We start from the raw sequence: 18,848 nt of genomic DNA on the forward strand, positions 1-18,848 counted from the left end.
AAAATATTTGCTGAATGAATACTATGATGTCTGAGATTTGCTTTGAAATGATAGAGGAAGTGGAAGTGCGTAGAGAAAGGGATGAAGCGAGTTTGTAACAGAGTTGATCGTTGTTGAAAATGGGGATGGATAAGCCTGTGGGTATTCCTTCTGGTGTCCTTTTACTTTGGATGTGAATGGAATTTTCCCTATTGACAAGTGTTGTTTAATCCCTAAGTACTTCGCGTTACCACAGTTTCAAATTCAACACCATGCGTCTCTTTCTCACCCTCTTCCATGTCTTTTCCTGCTATGAGAAACTTGCTTTCCAAAATTATCGGTGAAGTTTAGGACTGTTTTTGATCTTGGCATACATATAGTCTCAGAAGATCTACCCCTGCATCACTACCAACAGTGAAGTTACTACATAAAGTACACATTTTCTCCTCCTTTCTTTTATGTGTGCAAAAGGGTGCATAGAATACTGTGTTCAAAAGTTGCTGGAATTAATGATGTATAGTTGTGTTATCACTTTGATATGTAGTTAGGATCATTTGTGCCTGTTTGTATTTAATTTTAGAATTTGTTTTTTCCTCTTATTTATTTAACTTTATTCTTGCATTATATAAAATGCATACAATGGTTCAAAAGTTAAAAATAAGAGCTCCCGTTGTGGCTCTGCAGGGTTAAGACTGTGACGCAGCATCCCTGAGGATGTGAGTCTGGATCCCTCCCCTGGCTCAGTGGGTTGCCACCAGCCGCAGCAGAGGTCACAGATGTGGCTCAGATCTGGTGGTGCTGTGGCTGTGGTGTAGGTCAGCAGCTGCAACTCCAATTCGACCCCTGGCCCAGGAACTTCCATATGCCACAGGTATGGCTATAAAGAGAAAAGAAAAAAAAATTTTTAAAAGCTAAACTATATAGAAAGATACACTTAGGAACACAGGACTCCTAGCCATGTCTCTCCACCTTATTCACTTTACCCCTCATAATAACCATTTTATTTATTTTTATTTTATCCCTTCTTTGCAAAAATAAACAGCATGTGTTCATTTTCCCCCTTGTTTCTTAAAAAATACTGTTTGTTTTTCTCCTTGCTTCTTACACAGAAAATACTGTTTTGTGGTATGCTCTCTTTCCTTTCAGTTGAGGAATATTCTCATTTTTGGCTTCCTGTTTTTGTCATGTATGCAGGAGAAGGAGAGTATGCTTGCCAACCCTGATGCCACCATCCCCACAAGGAATACTATAAATTATATGCAGTTATTTGAAAAAAAGATAAATAAATGATATTGAAAAAAATTCCACATATATTTCAATTATTTGTAATAGTATATTATAACTCGTGATAAGGTAATATTTAGAGAAGTGACCCTGGGGGATGTATCTTGTAAAGTTTAAAATAGAAAACAAAATTTTAACGTGGCACCCCAGGTGATTTTTATGCAGATTTTGACCTGGATAAAAGCCCACCTGCTTAGAGACTCCTGTGTAATCTTGGCTAATTCATTTAGTCCTCCTCACCTGTAAGGGACTGTGTTTCAATGCTGAACATAATACTTGAGGAAGGGTTGGCGAAAGTATTAGGTAAGATTAGATGTGTTGATGACAGGGATTTGTACACAGTTAATATTGTGACACATATATTAGTTGTTACTCTGACTTGGCCACTTAGTAGTTAGATATGACCTTTGGCAACAACTTAATGTCTTTGTCCTCCAGTTACCTCATCTCTAAAACGAGGAGTGTAATGTCCCTGCCTCACTGTGCAGAGTAAAATAAGAACATACTGAGAACAGTGCCTAGCATGTAGATAATTCATAAAATGGTAGATACTATTTCTATTCTAAAGCTTTTATTGGTCCTTCAAAATTCATTTTTGTGTACCTACTATGTGCCATGAATAGACAACGACGAGTAGAGCGATCATTTGATTCTTCTTTCACATGAGGAGACCTTGATGCTTAAAGGAGACCTATTGATAGTCACACTGGGATAAGAGGTATCACCTCAATGATTTTGGGTAGACCAGGGTGCATGTCACCTAATCACAATGAATCAAAGATGCAGTGTGAAGGGGCTGCTATCAGCAATTCTCCTCACTTCTACTCCTTGAAGATCTTAGAGTCTCCTCTAAATAAATACTGAGTACATCCATATGGGCTTTTGGCTTTGGGAAGTGCCATATTCGGATCTCTCCTGGGGGGCCCCACATATATTTGACTCTGCCTGAAAGCTTCCTGCTCCCAGCCATAATGAATTCCAACGTTTCTTCTTCCCAACTCCTTAAATCTTGCAGTTCTCACTTTGCACATCCCATCCCTTTGCCCAGAATGCCTTTCTCTCATTTATGAGTTTCCTGGGGCAGTTAGAAGAATGAGCCACACACATGGTGACCCCAAATCACACACACTTATGACTCAGTGTTGTAGAGGCCGGAAGTCTGAAGTCAAGGTGTTGACAGGGCCTTTCTGCTTCTGCAGGTTCTAGGGAAGAACCTTTGTTTGTCTCCTCCCACTGCACTCCGGGTGGTGCTTAGCATTCCTTGGCTTGGAGCAGCATTGCTGAGATCTCTGTCTCTGCTGTCACTTGGAGTTTTCCTCCGTGTTTCTCCTCTCTTCTTCTCCTTCTTTTCATTCTTTCTTTTATTTATTTATTTGGCTTTTTAGGGCCACAGTTGAGGCATACGGAGGTTCCCAGGCCAGGGGTCAAATCAGAGCTGCAGCTGCTGCTGGCCTGTGCCACAGACAGCAACGCAGGATCCGAGCCGTATCTGAGACCTACACCGTGGCTCATGGCAATGCCAATCCTTAACCCACTGAGTGAGGCCAGGGATCAAACCTGCATCCTCCTGGATACTAGTTGGGTTTGTTACCACTGAGCCACAACACGAGCTCCCTCTCTTCTTATAAAGACACCTGTTATTGGATTTAGAGTGGACCCTAAATTCAGGATGGTGTCTTCTTGGGATCTTTAAATAATCGCATCTACAAAGACCCTGTTTCCAAATAATTTCATTCTAAGGTCTTTGGTGGGCATGGATTTTAAGCAGATGCTATTCAACCCACTATCTTCCCTTTAGTTGGAAGAAAACAGAAATGAAAGAGGTCAGTGCCTTCTTTTCAATCAAAGCAGTCTGCCCAGCTCAGCCTTCTCGAGGGCTGAGGCAGCAAGTCCACACTCCCTCAGAAACTCACAAATAATTGGACTCCCAAGTTGCCTTTCCTCTCTCTCTCTACCGGAGTGGAGGAAGTAACCTGAGCAACGCAGGTGCAAGCGAAATGCATTGTCTTTAAATCTATGACCTGACCTGTCCCATGGGGGTTTTCATTAGCTTCTGTCAGAGATGCAAAATGCTACCTCCAGCCATCAAGACACATCCTCAAAGTTTTAATATCCAAGGTGGATTTTAAATTTCTCCATTTGATTTATGCCACGGAAAGACTAAAAGGGCCTCCGTTGAGCTTTTTCTCTTTCCTTATATCCTGAGAACATTTATATTATGAAAATGTAGAAAAAAAAAGTCAACAATTGTAAAGGAAATTCATTATAGATAAGTTCTGTTAGATAAATTTAGGAAAATTGTTTTTGTCAAAGACGGCATTTACCAGTTACTTCAGAGTAAAGGCCCAAAGCCGAGAGTGCCTGGTCATGGCCCCAACATAGACAACGTTCTCATTAACCTGCAGGCAACACAGTGACTGCGCAGCCCATGGAGCAGCGTCCTGCTCCCCCACCAGACTTGCGGCCCTCGGATGTAGCTCAGATGGCCTTTTGGCCTTAACACATCATTCTCCTGAATAAATGATTACAGGAAAGAATTAGGACCAACTGCTGACACTGAAAAATTTATCCTCTCTTGCAGTCAAATGATAGAGTCTAGGAGTTTGTCCCAATTTGCTCAGACTCTCAGGGCCCTCCTACCAGCCGGTGTCTGGAGGGCAACTCGAGCAGGCGTCTGCTTAGAACACAGGTGTGGAAGAGGAGTGCAGCCTCATGTTTTATTTATCCCCAGTAAAAGAATTGTTACATATGACATAAAGTAGCCAGATTATGAAACAGGAGCTGACATAAGTAACAATGTGTTGTATTTATGTCTAAAATTTCAACTGGAGGCTGGAAACTTAAGGAATTTATAGCCAAGGTGTGAAACTGTTTATCTCTATGTTGGTTGTTTAGAAAAATAAATATGAATGCCTATCAGTTCTCCTCTCTTCCTTGCTGTTGAAGAGCCTGGCCAAATTTTTCCTTCCCTCGGTGGAGTCACTCAAGCTCTGACCAGGGCCCGAGGGAAGTGCCAGACCTCGGCTTTACTGAGTGACCCCAGATCAGGAGGGTGGCACCTGGCTACCTTGTCTGACATGGCAGTGCAGCATCGCCTCCTCTGCTTGACTTAGGGAGAAACTTTTAATATTTAAGAGTGAGTTGATAGATAGCCAATAAGGACCCACTGTTTAGGGAACTGTGCTCAATATTTTGTAATAACCTCTAAGGGGAAAGAGAACGCATACATATGAATCACCTTGCTGTACACCTGGAACTAACACACCACTGTAAATCAATATATTGCGATTGAGAAAAAAGAAAAAACTGTTAATTGTCCCTGAATGTATTTCTTCCCTTAAGAGTCTACACTCATCTCCTACAGCTCTGTGTTAGGTGTGTGACTGAGTAAGGATATAGCCACCTCTTCTGAGAGAATTTTTTGTTTGTTTGCATTTGCCAGAGAAGGATCTAATTTAAAGTAGTGAGTGTTCAAAATGACCAATCTGGATTTACACTGATTCCAGGTAAGCATTTTCTTTGTTGTCCAAGAGTTTGTTTTAAAGTCATGCAATGAAGTAAACTTCTGGAGTTGCCTTTGTGACACAGCAGAAACGAATCCAACTAGGAACCATGAGGTTGCGGGTTTGATTCCTGGCCTCACACAGTGGGTTAAGGATCCAGCGCTGCCATGAGCTATGGTGTAGAGTCACAGATGCTGCCTGGATCCTGCATTGCTGTGGCTGTGGCATAAGCCGGCAGCTGCAGCTCTGATTAGACCACTAGCCTGGGAACCTCCATATGCCACGGGTTCTGCCCTAAAAGACCAAAGACAAATAAAATAATAAATAAATGAAAGAATAAATAAATAAATAAATAAAGTCAATTTCTTCTGGTCCAGTTGGTTACCAACTTCGGGCAGTCCTGAAGCAACCACTGTGTTTCCCAGTGCTTAGTAGGCCATTTCCTGGTCCTACAGTGACCAGCAGTGGGCTGTCACCAAGCAAGGGGCACGCCTGGCTGTTTTTTGGTTCTGAATGGGCAGGGACGGGGTACATGTTGTGGGTCACCCAAGAGAAGCGTGAATTAGATTTAGAGCATGGGAGAGAGGGGTGAACAGGCAGGGAGGGCAGAGAGAGAATAAAACGGGAGGGAAAAGGAGGGGAGACCATCCAAAGACATCACACTGTTTCAGAGAGTGGGCTGTAGGAGGATGCAGAGCAGAAAGCCAGAAACCAGCAGGGAGACAAGCAGGCTGATTTTTAGGACCTAGAAAGGAATAGGCTCTAAAAAAAGCATATAAAGGTGTTTTATCCTTAGAGGGTTCCCCCCCCGAGTTTTTTCTTTGTTTGTTTGTTGTTTTTGAGAATGGCTCCAGGGCTACACAGTATCTTTTCTGCACATTATTAACAAAATCTCTTTGGTCCTTGTTGAGTGGGAGAAGGGGGAAACACAGCAAGAGAGAGCTGGTGTGTGAGATGACAGTTTGGGATGATAGTTTGCCGGCTTCATATTTTCTTTTTCCCCTAGAGTTGAATTGTTTGGAGGTAAATATCTTTAGGAGAAAGACAAACTAGAGATGATGATTCAAGATTCCTGTTTTTGTCATGGACGCATGAGAAGGAGAATATGTTTGTTAACTCTGACACCCCTCCCGCCCCCCCTGCCTCCTTGGCAAGGAATACTGTAAACTGTGGGCCCTCACTTGGAAACAAAACAGTTTAACTGTGTTGAAAAACCGTCCTATATATTTAAATCACTTATAATAATATACCATGACTCATAATAAAGTAATATTTAGAGAAACAACACTGGGGGGACATACCTTGTAAATTTTATAAATCATAATTCGAACTTGGTTTTAAGGCATAGGATTGCTTACCTGGTGCGCTTTGTCTTTTAAGAAGGGGTGGACCTGGAGGCACAGAGTCCCAGGCCTCACCTGCACAGACGGCACCAACCTCTTCTCACAGTAAATCACCTCTCACCGGGGCCAACACGCATCATCTGTCTGCTTCCTTTCCCCCGGGCTCCCTCTGTGCATGTCCTAAGGAGCCGTGAACTGGTCCCAGGCCTGCAGTGGAGGGACGTGAAGGGTGACATGGCTCAGACCCACACTGGCTAATTAGAGTGGGGCTAATTGACCTTTCCTAGGAATTGGATTATCTGGCCTTTGGCAGCCAGAGAGGGGGCCTTTCAGTATCTATCTGCAACACGTCTTTGATCATAGTGAAAACTAGCTGTCAGAAATGTGAAATAAATTCAAAGCATAAGCCATAGAGAATCTGTCCTTTAAAAAGTCTGTTTTTTTTTTTTTTTTTTTTTTTTTTTTCAAAGAAAGATGGAGTTGAAGGGACAGTTTTTATTCTCATCCAATTAATATAAATTGGCATTTAGTGCTCATGGAGCCACTATGGAAAGGAAGTAGAGTATAAGAGAAGTCAATCAGTGGTCATTCGGTTCAGTCCAGAAGTCCTAAGTTCATATTGTCTTTAATCACGTTATCTCATTGCGAGCAATAACTATACAAAATATTCCTTAACCATTACATTTAAAAATACCTTTAAATAACTTCCTAAAGAGTTCTCATTTTATCTTTCTTTGACATAGAAGATACATTATTACAAACTGGTTCACTTATACAAACATCTGTTAGAATTCCTTTTTGGAAGAAGCACGTAATGAATATTGTGAATTTTTAAACAATCAAAAAATAGGGAAAATAAAATTTAAGGTGTGTTAAAAAATGTTCTTCAAAATTATCTGCAAAGGAGCTCCTTAATGCCAAATCACTTTTAAATTAAAATCTGATAACATCATTGACTATTAAATTAGGAAATCTTTTATCTGATCATTCTTGGCTGGATCACATTATTGCTTTTCTGGGGGGAAAATTGTGTGCTATGAAAAATTCAATTGAAAATGTGGGATTTTCAGGCCTTCAAATGTGAAGTTGGGACACAACAGGAAATATGACAACCCTCCAACTGAAATGATTTTTAACCATGTTTTATGATAAAAAGAAGTTTCACAGAGTTGGAAAGGACTAGAAGGAGTGAATCATAGTGAAGCTATCAAAGGCAGCCGGGTCTCATTTAAAGGCCACGGAAACCGGTACAGTGAGCACACGGACGAATGTAGATTGATCAGTGTGCTGATAAGAACAAACAGTATGTCCGATGTGCATGCTCCTATCATGAACTCCCACGCATAGTGGGATAATACCTGGAAGCGTGTTGGGCTTAGAGCCAGAAAATGTGGGCTTCAGAGCTGTCTCTTTCATTTCCTAAGTATCATATTTAGGCAGCCCACTAAAGCCATCTGAGACCTTCCTCACCTGGGAAACTGCCGCAGCACCAGCATGTGCTTCACAGGATCAGTAAGTCAGTCATTCAGCAAACCCAGGTGGTGTGTGTGATGACGAGGTCATGCAGTAGCTGCTGTAGATACAGCACTAGGACAAATCCGTATCTTTTCTTGAAGGTGGAACTGTCTGGCAACAGAGAGAAACACAGTACGGGCAGCCGCATGTGACAAGTGCTGTCTTCTTTGGGCATTGGGATGTGGAAGGAAACTGGCGTCAAAACAGCTGAGACTGGCATCAGCCCCTGGGGACAGTCAGACCTGTGGCCAGCCCTCCACTCTCTTCTCTCTACTTTGAATGACGGATGTGTCTGTAACTGGCCCTGGTTCTTACTTTCATTGTCTTGCTGTCTTAACCTTTTCGTTTTTTTATCAGACTGACCCAGACTTTCTTCTGCTGCCTCCAGATGGTCCCAGCCCTAGCGGGGCCAGAGTTTTGCTTCAGTTTTTAACTTATCTGACTCTTCTAATCATTCCTTTGCACCTGAAGCAGATCCACTGCAGCTTCCAAACCCCACTCTTCCATAGACTGGTCCTTCTCTGTCCATCGGCCACCCCACTTCCTCTCAGCAGCCATGTCCTGGAGCTTGGGGGACTCAGGAGGATATTGGGGATCCTTGGTCTGGGTTCTTGTCCTGGCTTCACACTTAAGAGCTGGATCACGTTGGACCTGTTATGAACTTCTCTTTGTCTCATCTTTATCTTCTGTGAAGTGGAATAGGAATGAGCAATAATGACAAGTAATATTGAAAGAGTTTTATTTATGCCAGGCACAGTTCAGCTCACTTCTGGGTGCTAACAGCAGCTCCCCAGAGCACTATGGGAATATCAAACAATTTACTGTATCTGAACACCTTGTAACACAGCCTGGAGCTCACATATACTATGTATTCCTTTTACTTTTATATTAATGTAATTGTTATTGGTATAGCACATGAAAGCATTTTCTAACAATGTGACATTATTAACTATTTTTGAATCTCATTATGAATCATTTTAGGACTTACCTGTCTAACTTTTTTCTTTTTCTTTTTAGGGCTGCACTCACGGCACATGGAGGTTCCCAGGCTAGGGGTTGAGTCTGAGCCACAGCTGCTGGCCTACATTACAGCCACAGCACTGCAGGATCCAAGCTGCAATGCTGGATCTTTAAACCACTGAGCAAGGCCAGGGATCTAACCTGCATCTTCATGGATACTAGTCAGATTCATTAACCACTGAGCCACGATGGGAACTCCCTGTCTAACCCTTCTTTAAGAACTTGGAAGACATTCCAGTAACTTTTCAATCCTCATTAATTTTTCTTGTTAGAGTAACATTACTTATTTTTACAAAGTTTAAAAAGGCTAAGGATGTTTTGAAAAGCATTATCAGGTTTTTCAAATTTTGCCTATTTCTTATATTCTAATTGTATCACCAGGCTCCCAAACATTTGAATCCTAACTGCATGTCATCAGAAGAATTCCTTTTGGGAAAAGTAAAAATGCATCAATTTCTTGTCTATTGCGGAATAACGGCTAGTTGGGTGAGAGTTGGTCATTGGTTGGTCATCACTCCCATAGATGTTTCGTTAATCCTGGGGTATCTCCACATTGAACATGCAGCAGGACAACAGCCCTGCTTGACAGCCTAAACCCAACCCCAGCTGAATGAATACCCACTTGTTTTGTCCACACTAAACAACTTATGTCACTGCCTTACTTGTTGAATTCATAACTTGTGTCCTCTTTGCCAAGCAGTATTCTGGTCTTTGAGGAAACAAAGATAAATAAGATGTTGTTGCCCTGCAGAAGCTTAAAACCATATTGAAAAATGCTACTGCCTTCTGGTGAAAATCTCTACTTCCCAAAGCTAAGGGATTATTTGTCTCTCAAGAGAACTAAATATTATTTGGGGCTTTAGAGTGGGTAGACAACTAAACTTTATCTAATTTATTGTCCATGGGACATGTTTTTAATGTGGCTTTGAACTGAACCAGTGTGGTGGTGCAGTTGTACCATCTGGCAAAGGGACCAGTTCTAAGATCAGCAACGTTTTCTACGAGTGAGTCAAAGAATTAAGCAGTTAATGGTCTCTGAACACATGGACGGAGACTGAGGGAAATGTGTCCCATAAATAGCACTGTAACTACTGAAATCTGCTTGGGGTCTTCCTGTTCCCCTCGCCGCTCTCCCCTGAGCCTTAGGAAAGTCTGGATTTGAAAGGAAAATCTCAGTTTTTGGATTTTTTCCATACTTGTCAGATTGTATCAGCCCCTGAGAATCTTCTCAGGTCCTTCATGTGTTTCCTGGCATCTGACCACATAGGGATATTTTTTGCATCAATTTTTAGTGCACAGAAAGCTGGAAAGTTACCAGAATAACTGTCACATCTGTAGATTCTGCTTATTCCACTCTTTGTACATTTTCCAAATAAGATTGTGTGAGTGAAGCAGCCAAAAAGGAATCCAAGGCTTTATTGATGAACAAAATAAGGTCCCACCCCCTTTAGTTTTCAAAGCTTGTAAATGTTGATAGTGATTTGACAACTATGTTTCAAATTGTGACTGTGGGTGGGGGGTGGTCTGCCCTCTGTACATTTCCTTACATTTTAAAGTCGTTAATATTATTGCTAATGACATATGTAGAAACTGAAGCTATGGAGGGAAAGTAATTTGCCCCAAATCATACAGCTAATAAATCTACTTGACTTTAAATTCCATGTTCTTTATTCCACGGTCTTCTGACTCCCCAAGGAACCCTTTGGGTATTGTGTCTTTGCTATTGATATTTGTCCGTCATTCATTGGAATTTCCTCTCAGTCATTTATGTTTTCAATTCATGGACATATTTTCTACATCTACTAGGTTCAAAGTGCCGCGTGAAGCATTTTGGTAAATAAAAAGAAAAGGGTGACGCAGTTGCAGCTTTCAAGGATTTCCAGGTTAATTTGGAAGATCCTCTCCTCTCTCTCTCTCTCACACACACACAGAGACACACACAGACACACAGAGACACACACAGACACACACTGTCCAAGCTCTGGCCACTGCAGCAGATAAGCATGGCAGGCAGAGATTATTGGGACTCAGAGGAGAGAGAAGGCCATTACTTTTATCTGGCCGGATCACATGCAGCACATTAGTCCCAAATGTGGAGAGAGGAGTTTCATCTGACAGAATTTTTGAGCCTCCTGGAAAAGAGCAGAATATGGGTGAAAATCTCAGGCTATGTTTGGAGCCCAATTCTCAGTTGTTCCTCCTTCTTGCCAAGTGTACGTCCTCACGTGGCCACTCTTGAGTGTACTCATGTCTTGTGTTGGTTTGATATGACTTGGGCTAAAGGTCGTGTACTGCTCCTAGAGTCCTGGCTGCATACGGAGATGATGATAAATGGTGGTAGAGTGTCTGTTATGTCCAATTACAATGGAAAATAGAGTACTGTCAGTGATTACTGCTGAGTGGACAACCACAATATCTCAGCGCCATGCATTAATAAGCACCTGTTTCCCCTGTGTCTTCATGTCAGCTGGGGTGGGGGGGTTGCAGCCCAAGCCTGCATTTAGCTGGAAAATTCTGCTCAAGCTGTGGGTGGGGCTACACTCAGTCCTCCCTGCGGCTCGGGCTCAGGTCTCTGCCGTGTGTGCAGTTGAGGGACCCAGGCTGAAGAGATGGAAACGTCCAGGGATTCTCTCTTGACAGCGAGGGCAGTGGGGCAAACACATTTTAAGGCCCTGGTCCAATCACATCTGCAAATGTCCTATTAGCCAAAGCTGATGACACACAAGGCAAGGAGGCCCAAAAGCAAGGACAGGAGGAAGGGAGATTTTGAAGGATAATATAATCTGCTGCACATACAAGGAGGGAGAGGCAAGAAGAGGAAAATCGTAAGATGGTTGGTCTAGAAGGGAGAAAACTCTAAACACCCTTGAAAAAGATAGTAAGATGCTAGATCATATTACCAGTAATACTGAGACACATTAGAAAGAATATGTGACACACACCAGAAGGTGGGTTTTTTTTGTTTGTTTGTTTTTGCTTTTTTGGGCCGAACCTACAGCATGTGGAAGTTCCCTGGTGAGGGGTCGAATCGGAGCTGCACCTGCCTGCACCATAGCCACAGCAATATGGGGTCTGAGCCGCATCTGCACCCTACACCATAGCTCACAGCAATGCCAAATTCTTAACCCACCGGGTGAGGCCAAGGATTGAACCCACATCCTCATGGATACTAGTCGGGTTCATAACCTGCTGAACCATAACAGGAACTCTATCTTTTTTTTTTAGCACAGCAAAAATTCTTATACTAAAGGATTGTGGGGAAAGACAAGAGGTAAGGAAGTAATTACAAAGCTCCTGTAATGATGAAGGCCTGAGATGGGCAGTGGTGATTAGGATGTAAAGCGGCTGAGGCTGTGAAGGGCACTTCCGCGTCAGAATGAGTTACCCTCGGGGCCTCATGGGATGTAACCTCCAGCTGGGAGGAGCGCCCGAGCTGGTCTTTCTGCTGAACCTTCTAGAAAACACAGGAGAGGAATCAGTTTTAGGTGGGAAGGGAAGCCTCGACACTTGAATAATATGGGGGACGGTGGTGCTTTGACAGTAATAGGGACATCAGAAAGGGGCAGACTGAGGGGACAGAGAATGACACAGAGTGACTGCTGCTGAGTAGGAGTGGTTCTGGGGACAGCTGGGAAGCTGCAGGGACAGGCAGCAGGAGGAGGAGCTGTTGATGTGACAGAGGTCCAGGACCTGGGATGAGACGAGCTTAGAGTGGGATTTAGGACTGGAGGGCACAGGGAGTGGTGACCTTCCTGGGTGGACGAGGCAGACAGCAAGTGGTGGTGTGGGCAGAAGTGCTGGCAGTGACAGCAGAGCACTTGAGGAAGGATGGGGGTTTATGAGGGTGACAGGCATTGTCGTGGTGGGGGTGGGCGTTCTTTAAACTCCCTGAGCTGGGGGCGGATGGCGCTGGGGTTGTTGAGAAGGCAGAGTCCTCACTCTGTGGGAGGAAGGACAGACAGATGCGCCACTGCTTCTACCTACTAGATATTCTGAAGCTCAGATGTGGCTTAAGTTAGTTTCTGTCCTAGCAAATGGTCTGAGGTGTCACCTCAGTTCTACTGAACTTTAAAGGCTCCTGCTCGTAGACAGCAGTATATAGATGCAACACATTTCTGCAGATGTGTGCTGATTTTAACGGTGAGACTGGATGGAAATGGTGAATGATCCTAGCTTGGCCTCCGTACCCTCTCCTCTTGCTTTGTTGGCCTGGCAGCGTGATGGCTAGTGATGTTGGGGGTGTATGCGGGGTCCACTGTGAACTAGTGAATTGTAAATTCTAGGGAAAATTGCCCCGTAATTGGTAATAACCAACTCTCTGTGCTTTTAAAAGCAGAAATGAGTGCTGGTGTTTAAATGTGATAATTATAAGGACATAGCATTTCTGCTAAATCAGTTTTAAAAACATATTACTTTTCAGTGTGCTCCTGTATGCAGTGTGACACATGCTTCTTTCCTGCCGGATTTCATGTCCCCTGGAACACTGCTTCAGTTTTCTCCTGTCCTTGTGCTCCCTTTATTCCAGCGTTTCAGTTTCTGGCCCTGGGTTACCACCACTGTGTAACACACACGTGTGTCAGGGCTGGACCTGCTATAGGCAAGCCGTCTATCCTGATCAGTCACATGTGTCACCTGCCTTTCGGTTCCATGACTGCTCACAGGCATCGGCCATAAGCTGGTGTCTTTCGCCCCCTCTGACTGAAGGCCCTCTGACGGGCTGTGCTGCTGGACTGTAGAAATGGCCAGAACACTGTAAATTGACTCTAATGGCAACAATAAAAATCATTAAAAAAAAAGAACCGAAGGCGAGTTCCACCCGACCCGGTGTTCTGATGCCTGCGGTGTTTCTGTTTCACTCCCCACAGCGCTGTGACCTGGATCAGCAGAGCATCGTTCACGTGGTGCTGCGACCCCAGAGAAATGGCCAAGAAAGGGGCGTGGCTGCAGGGCATCGCCCGGGGCGCGCGGGGCGGGAGCCCGCGAGCCTGACCCGCGTGGACCTCAGCGGCTCCGTCCTCCCCGGGGACGCCGTGGGCCTGGCGGTTATTCTGCAGGATGACAGCGCCGACGGTGCCGCGCCAGCTGGGAGGCCCGGTGAGTGTGATGGCTCTGTCTGCGGCCAGCAAAGTGTTCTGCGGGGTGGCATCTCTACGGAGAACGGCCTCTCTGTGTATTTAGTCCACAACACGTTTTAAACTGTAAAGGGAGACTTGCCTAGAGTGAGAGGTTATGGATGTAAAATTTGAGTTGACACATTTAATACGTACAATGAGACAGGACCTTTATATGAAAAATGAATGCAAGGGATGGGGAAGGTGTCAGGACCATGGTGGTAATATTTTGGGTTTATTTAGGAGGAGCTGGGGGTGTCGGGAACATGTGATATGCTGCGCCAGGCTCAAAATGTGACCAGGGTACCTGTGCATCTCTCACAACTTCTGCTTTTCTCTTCTTATATTTCTTACTTTCTTAAAATACATTTTGGGAGTTCCCGTTGTGGCTCAGGGGGCTAAGAACCCGACATCGTCTCTGAGGACACGGGTTTGACTCCTGGCCTCGCTCAGTGGGTTCAGGATCCGGCACTGTCGCCAGCTGTGGTGTAGGTTGGAGATGTGGCTCAGATCTGGCATTGCTGTGGCTGTGGCACAGGCCTGCTGCTGCAGTTCCGCAGTGACCTCCTAGCCTGGGAACCTTCATATGCTGCAGGTGAGGCTATAAAAAAGATAAATAAGTAAATAAATTTTGGTTGATTATGTTTCTGATGATATAAAGAAATTTTTAAAAAGGAATAAGAGAACTTCAGCAGTAATTCTGGTCACTTATGGGTTCTAAGAACAAATAACAAAGTCAATAGTTCCTTTGTGTGAAAGAAGTTTTCCTTCTTTTTATGCTACAGTCCCTTTCAAGATTTTTTCTTTTTTCTTTTTTTTTTTTTTTTGCAAGAATGGTGACCCCTTTGTTATTTTGACAATATTAATGTGTTTCCCTTAGTTTTTTATTCTCCAATCTAAAGAGTCAAAATTATAACAGGCTTTGACCACATGTGACAAAAAATACAAAATACTACAATGACTGTACAAGGGAAAATGTTATTTTTCTCCCACACACAGTAACTGAAGACATGGGTAGACAGGTGGACAGACCAGTCAATCCATAGCAGCCAGAGCGCTCTCATAGTTTTATAAATGAAGCATCTACAATGAATTTCATTTGGGAAGAAAAAAAAGGCCCCTGGTTACAAAATGTTTCAAAGCCTCTGTCTTTTGGGAGTTCCCGTGGTGGCTCAGTGGTAGCGAACCCGACTGGTATCCTTGAGGACACAGATTGAATCCCTGGCCTCGCTCAGTGGGTTAAGGATCCAGCGTTGCCATGAGCTATGGTGTAGAGTCACAGATGCTGCCCGGATCCTGCATTGCTGTGGCTGTGGCATAAGCTGGCAGCTGCAGCTCTGATTAGACCCGTAGCCTGGGAACTTCCATGTGCTGCAGGTGTGGCCCTAGAGAGAGAGAGAGAAAAGCCTCTGTCTTTAAGAAAGAAATTTGAGAGAAACTCGTTTTTGTGTCTGTGTATTTCCAGGGTGTTCAGATTAGAACAAGAAGAATTTAAGGGCTTGCCAAATGTGAGAGGACTCTAAAGGGTGGATAGTTGGGCTGTGGCCACAAAAGTAGCTGCAACAAATAAGAGCCTCAACTAGAACGTGTCTTTCAGGTTTTATAGGTGGAAAGGATAATTGGCCAATAGAAGAGGCAATGCCATGTTGTGTAGTGACAGCCGGGTGTATTCTTTGCACTTAGAAGCTTGGAATAGTAGATTATGATTTATAAGAGGAAGTCAAAGAACTGAAAGGAGTCATTTAACAATTCCTTGAAGCAGTGGTTCTCGTGGTTCAGTGCTCGTTGGAGTCACCTGAGGGCTGGGTCCAGCCCAGTCTGCCTGGGGTGGAGGTTGAGAATCGGCCTTTCTAAGCTCCCAGGTCTTGTTAAAAGTATGGTCCTTTGGGCCATGCTTTGAGTAACACTGTCTATAATAGTAAGAAATCGTATTGTTTAAAATATTGTTAATGGAATTTAAGTATATTATTTTATAAACATTTGAAAAGGAGCATTGAGTTAGGTCCTCCTGGACTCCAGGAACCGAATGCATGAAGGAAGTTCACGTGCTATATTGGTGTTTCCTTAATGAAACACCATTCATCATCTCCTGACAAACAAATGAGAAGAAGCTATTGGATCTAGGGGAAAAAAAAGATATATTCACTAATATTTGTCATAAAGTTAACTATTTAAATATTAATGAATCCATATTCCATGCCAGGCACAATTCTAGGTGCTGCGATATGGCAGGAACTAGAAATAGTCAAATTGCCTACCCAGGAGTTCCCATCGTGGCTCAGCAGAAACGAATCTGACTAGCATCCATGAGGATGCAGGTTCAATCCCTGGCCTCGTTCAGTGGGTTAAGGATCTGGTGTTGCCGAGAGCTGTGGTGTAGGTCACAGACATGGCTTGGATCCCGTGTTGCTGTGGATGTGGCATAGACCAGTGACTTCAGCTCCGATTTGGTCCCTAGCCTGGGGATTTCCATGTGCCAAGGGTGTGGCTCTAAAAAAAAGGCAAAAAAATAAATAAAATTACCTACCCAGGAGAATCTCATCCTAGTTGGGGAGAGAAGAGAATAATCACAAGAAAATAGCTAGTAAGTTATATGTCCTCTCGTGAAAACTTTAGCAGGGTAAGGGAATAGAGAGGGTTTGGAGGGGTCCTGTTTTGTAAAATGTGGTCAGAGGCCTTTCTGATAAAGTGACATTTGAGGAGAGCACTACGGGAAGTGTCCATTCAAGAGTCTCAGGCTGGAGAGGTCAGTGAGTGTATGAACCCAAGGCAGGACCATGCCTGGGAGCAAGGAGGACAATGTGGCTGGTGCAGGGGAAGGGAAATAGTAGGGCATTCAGGAACATTTTTCTATACAATAAGTGTCCATCTTATTACTAAATGAAAGAGAAAACTTTTGATGAAGCATTACATGCTGAATGCATTATTGAAATAAAACTTGGAAATGTAAAATTGAAAAGAATTAAATAGACAAATATAAATTTAAAATAAATTACCTCTACCATTCCTTGTCAAAGTTATACTGGAAACCCTAGCTAATTCAATAAGTCAGGGAAAGGAAATAAAAGGTATACAAATTGGGAAGAAGACATAAAACCAACTTTGTTCATAGATGGTATGGTGGTCTATGTAAAAAAACCTGAAAGATTTGCCCCAAAAACCAACTTTTGGAACTAATAATTGATTTTATCAATGTTGTATGATAGAAGATTAATATAAAAGAATCAATTGCTTTCTTATAACCAGCACTGAACAGGTGTAATTAGAAAAATACCATTTACATTAGCACCTCTCAAAGTGGAATACTTAGAAATAAGCCTAACAAAATATGTCCAGGATCTGTATAAGGAAAATCATACAACTTTGCTGAAAGAAATCAAAGAACTAAATAAATAGAGAGGCTTTCCATGTTCATGGATAAGGAGACACAATATTATCAAGATGTCAGCTTCCCAGTTTAACATGTACAATTACAGTCAAAATTTTAGCAAGTGGATATCAATAAATTTATTCTAAAGCTTATACTGGGGAGGCAAAAGAACCAGCATAGCCAATGCAATATTAAAGAAGAACAAAATCAAAAGACTAATGCTTTCTGGATTTAGGAATTTCTACAAAACTGTGATAATCAAGAGAGTGTGATATTGATCAAACAGACAATGAGTTCTAGAGAACAGAGAGCCCTTCCATATGTGACGGACGCAGCCGGAAAAAAAAAAAAAAAAAAAAAAAAAAACCCAAAACCAAAAAACTTTACACTCTGCACGCTCAAAAAATAACTCAAAATGGATCATGGATCAGAGAGCTACATTTAAGACATAATACTAAATACTCATGTTGCAACAGAAGAAAGGGTGGGGGAAAAACTGTAATTGTAATGTATACATGTAAGGATAACCTGACCCCCTTGCTGTACAGTGGGAAAAAAAAAAAAAAGACATAATACTAAAACACCTGGAAGATAACAGAGGAGAAAACCTAAGTGATGACTTTTTAGATACAACGCCAAAGGCATGATCCACGAAATAAGTAAATGATAAGCTGGACTTCATTAAAATTAAATTTTTCTGCTCTGTGAAAGACAATGTCAAAAGAATGAGAAGACAAGTCATTGGGGAGAAAATATTTGCAAAAAATAGACATAGATTTAAAAAAATGAAAAAAAATCGGTCGAAGAAATGGAAAAAAAAATTAAATAAAAAAATAGACATAGATTTTAAGGACTGTTTCCTAAAATATACAGAATCTCAAAACTCAATGATAATTAAATGAACAATCTGTGAAAAATTGGGAAAAGAGCTGCATAGACACCTTACTGAAGAAGATACACCGATAGCATGTGACCATATGAAAAGATGCTCCATATCATATGTCATTAGGGATCTGCAAATAAAAAAAAAAAAAGGAGCTATCACTATACATACACGTTTTAGAATGGCTAAAATCCCAAGCACTGACAACACCATATAATGGTCAGAATATGGAGCAACATCAACTTTCATTCTTGCTAGTGGGAATATAAAATGGGACAGCCACTTCGGAACATGATTTGACAGTTTCTCATTAAACATATACTTACCATACAACCAGCAATTGTGCTTCTTGGTTTTTACTCAGATGGATCAAAAACATATGTTCACACAATAATCTGCATGCAGATGTTGACAGAAGCTTTGTTCCTAATTGCCAAAATTTGGTAGCAATCAAGATGTTCTTACGTAAGTGAATTGCTAAACTGTAGTGTATCCAGACAATGTCATTTAGTGCAAAAGAGAACTAAGCCATCAAGCCATGAAAAGATGTGGAGGAAACTTCAATGCACATTGTTAAGAAAAAGAAACCAAGTGGAGACGCCTAAGACGTATGAGTCCAACTATATGAGATTCTGGAAAAGAGAAAATTATGGAGAGAATAAAAACCTCAGAAGTTGCCAGGGGTTGTCGGGGGAGGGTTGGATGAATAGTCAGGGTACAGAGGCTTTTTAGGACAGAGTTAACTATTCTGTTAACTGATACAGTGGTGGATTCCATGCCGTTGTAAAATCCGTAGAATATGAGATACCTAGAGTGAGCCCCAGTGGGAACTATGGATTT

General features: G+C 42.5%; 1 protein-coding gene across 1 annotated transcript in view; it reads left to right on the forward strand.

Annotated features, from left to right (window-relative positions):
* PRKN (parkin RBR E3 ubiquitin protein ligase) overlaps window positions 1-18,848 on the forward strand; it is a gene marked incomplete at its 5' end in the record, with an annotated part of 1,030,308 nt that overhangs the window by 146,231 nt on the left and 865,229 nt on the right. The window contains 1 exon segment of the mRNA NM_001044603.2: window positions 13,510-13,738. Within this exon segment, the coding sequence (NP_001038068.2) occupies window positions 13,510-13,738 (229 nt within the window).

Source organism: Sus scrofa, chromosome 1, assembly GCF_054392235.1.
Source record: "Sus scrofa isolate SSC_HxYL_T2T_F1_AM1 chromosome 1, Sscrofa_HxYL_maternal_Yorkshire_Landrace_v2.0, whole genome shotgun sequence".
In the NCBI taxonomy this organism is placed as follows: Eukaryota; Metazoa; Chordata; class Mammalia; order Artiodactyla; family Suidae; genus Sus; species Sus scrofa.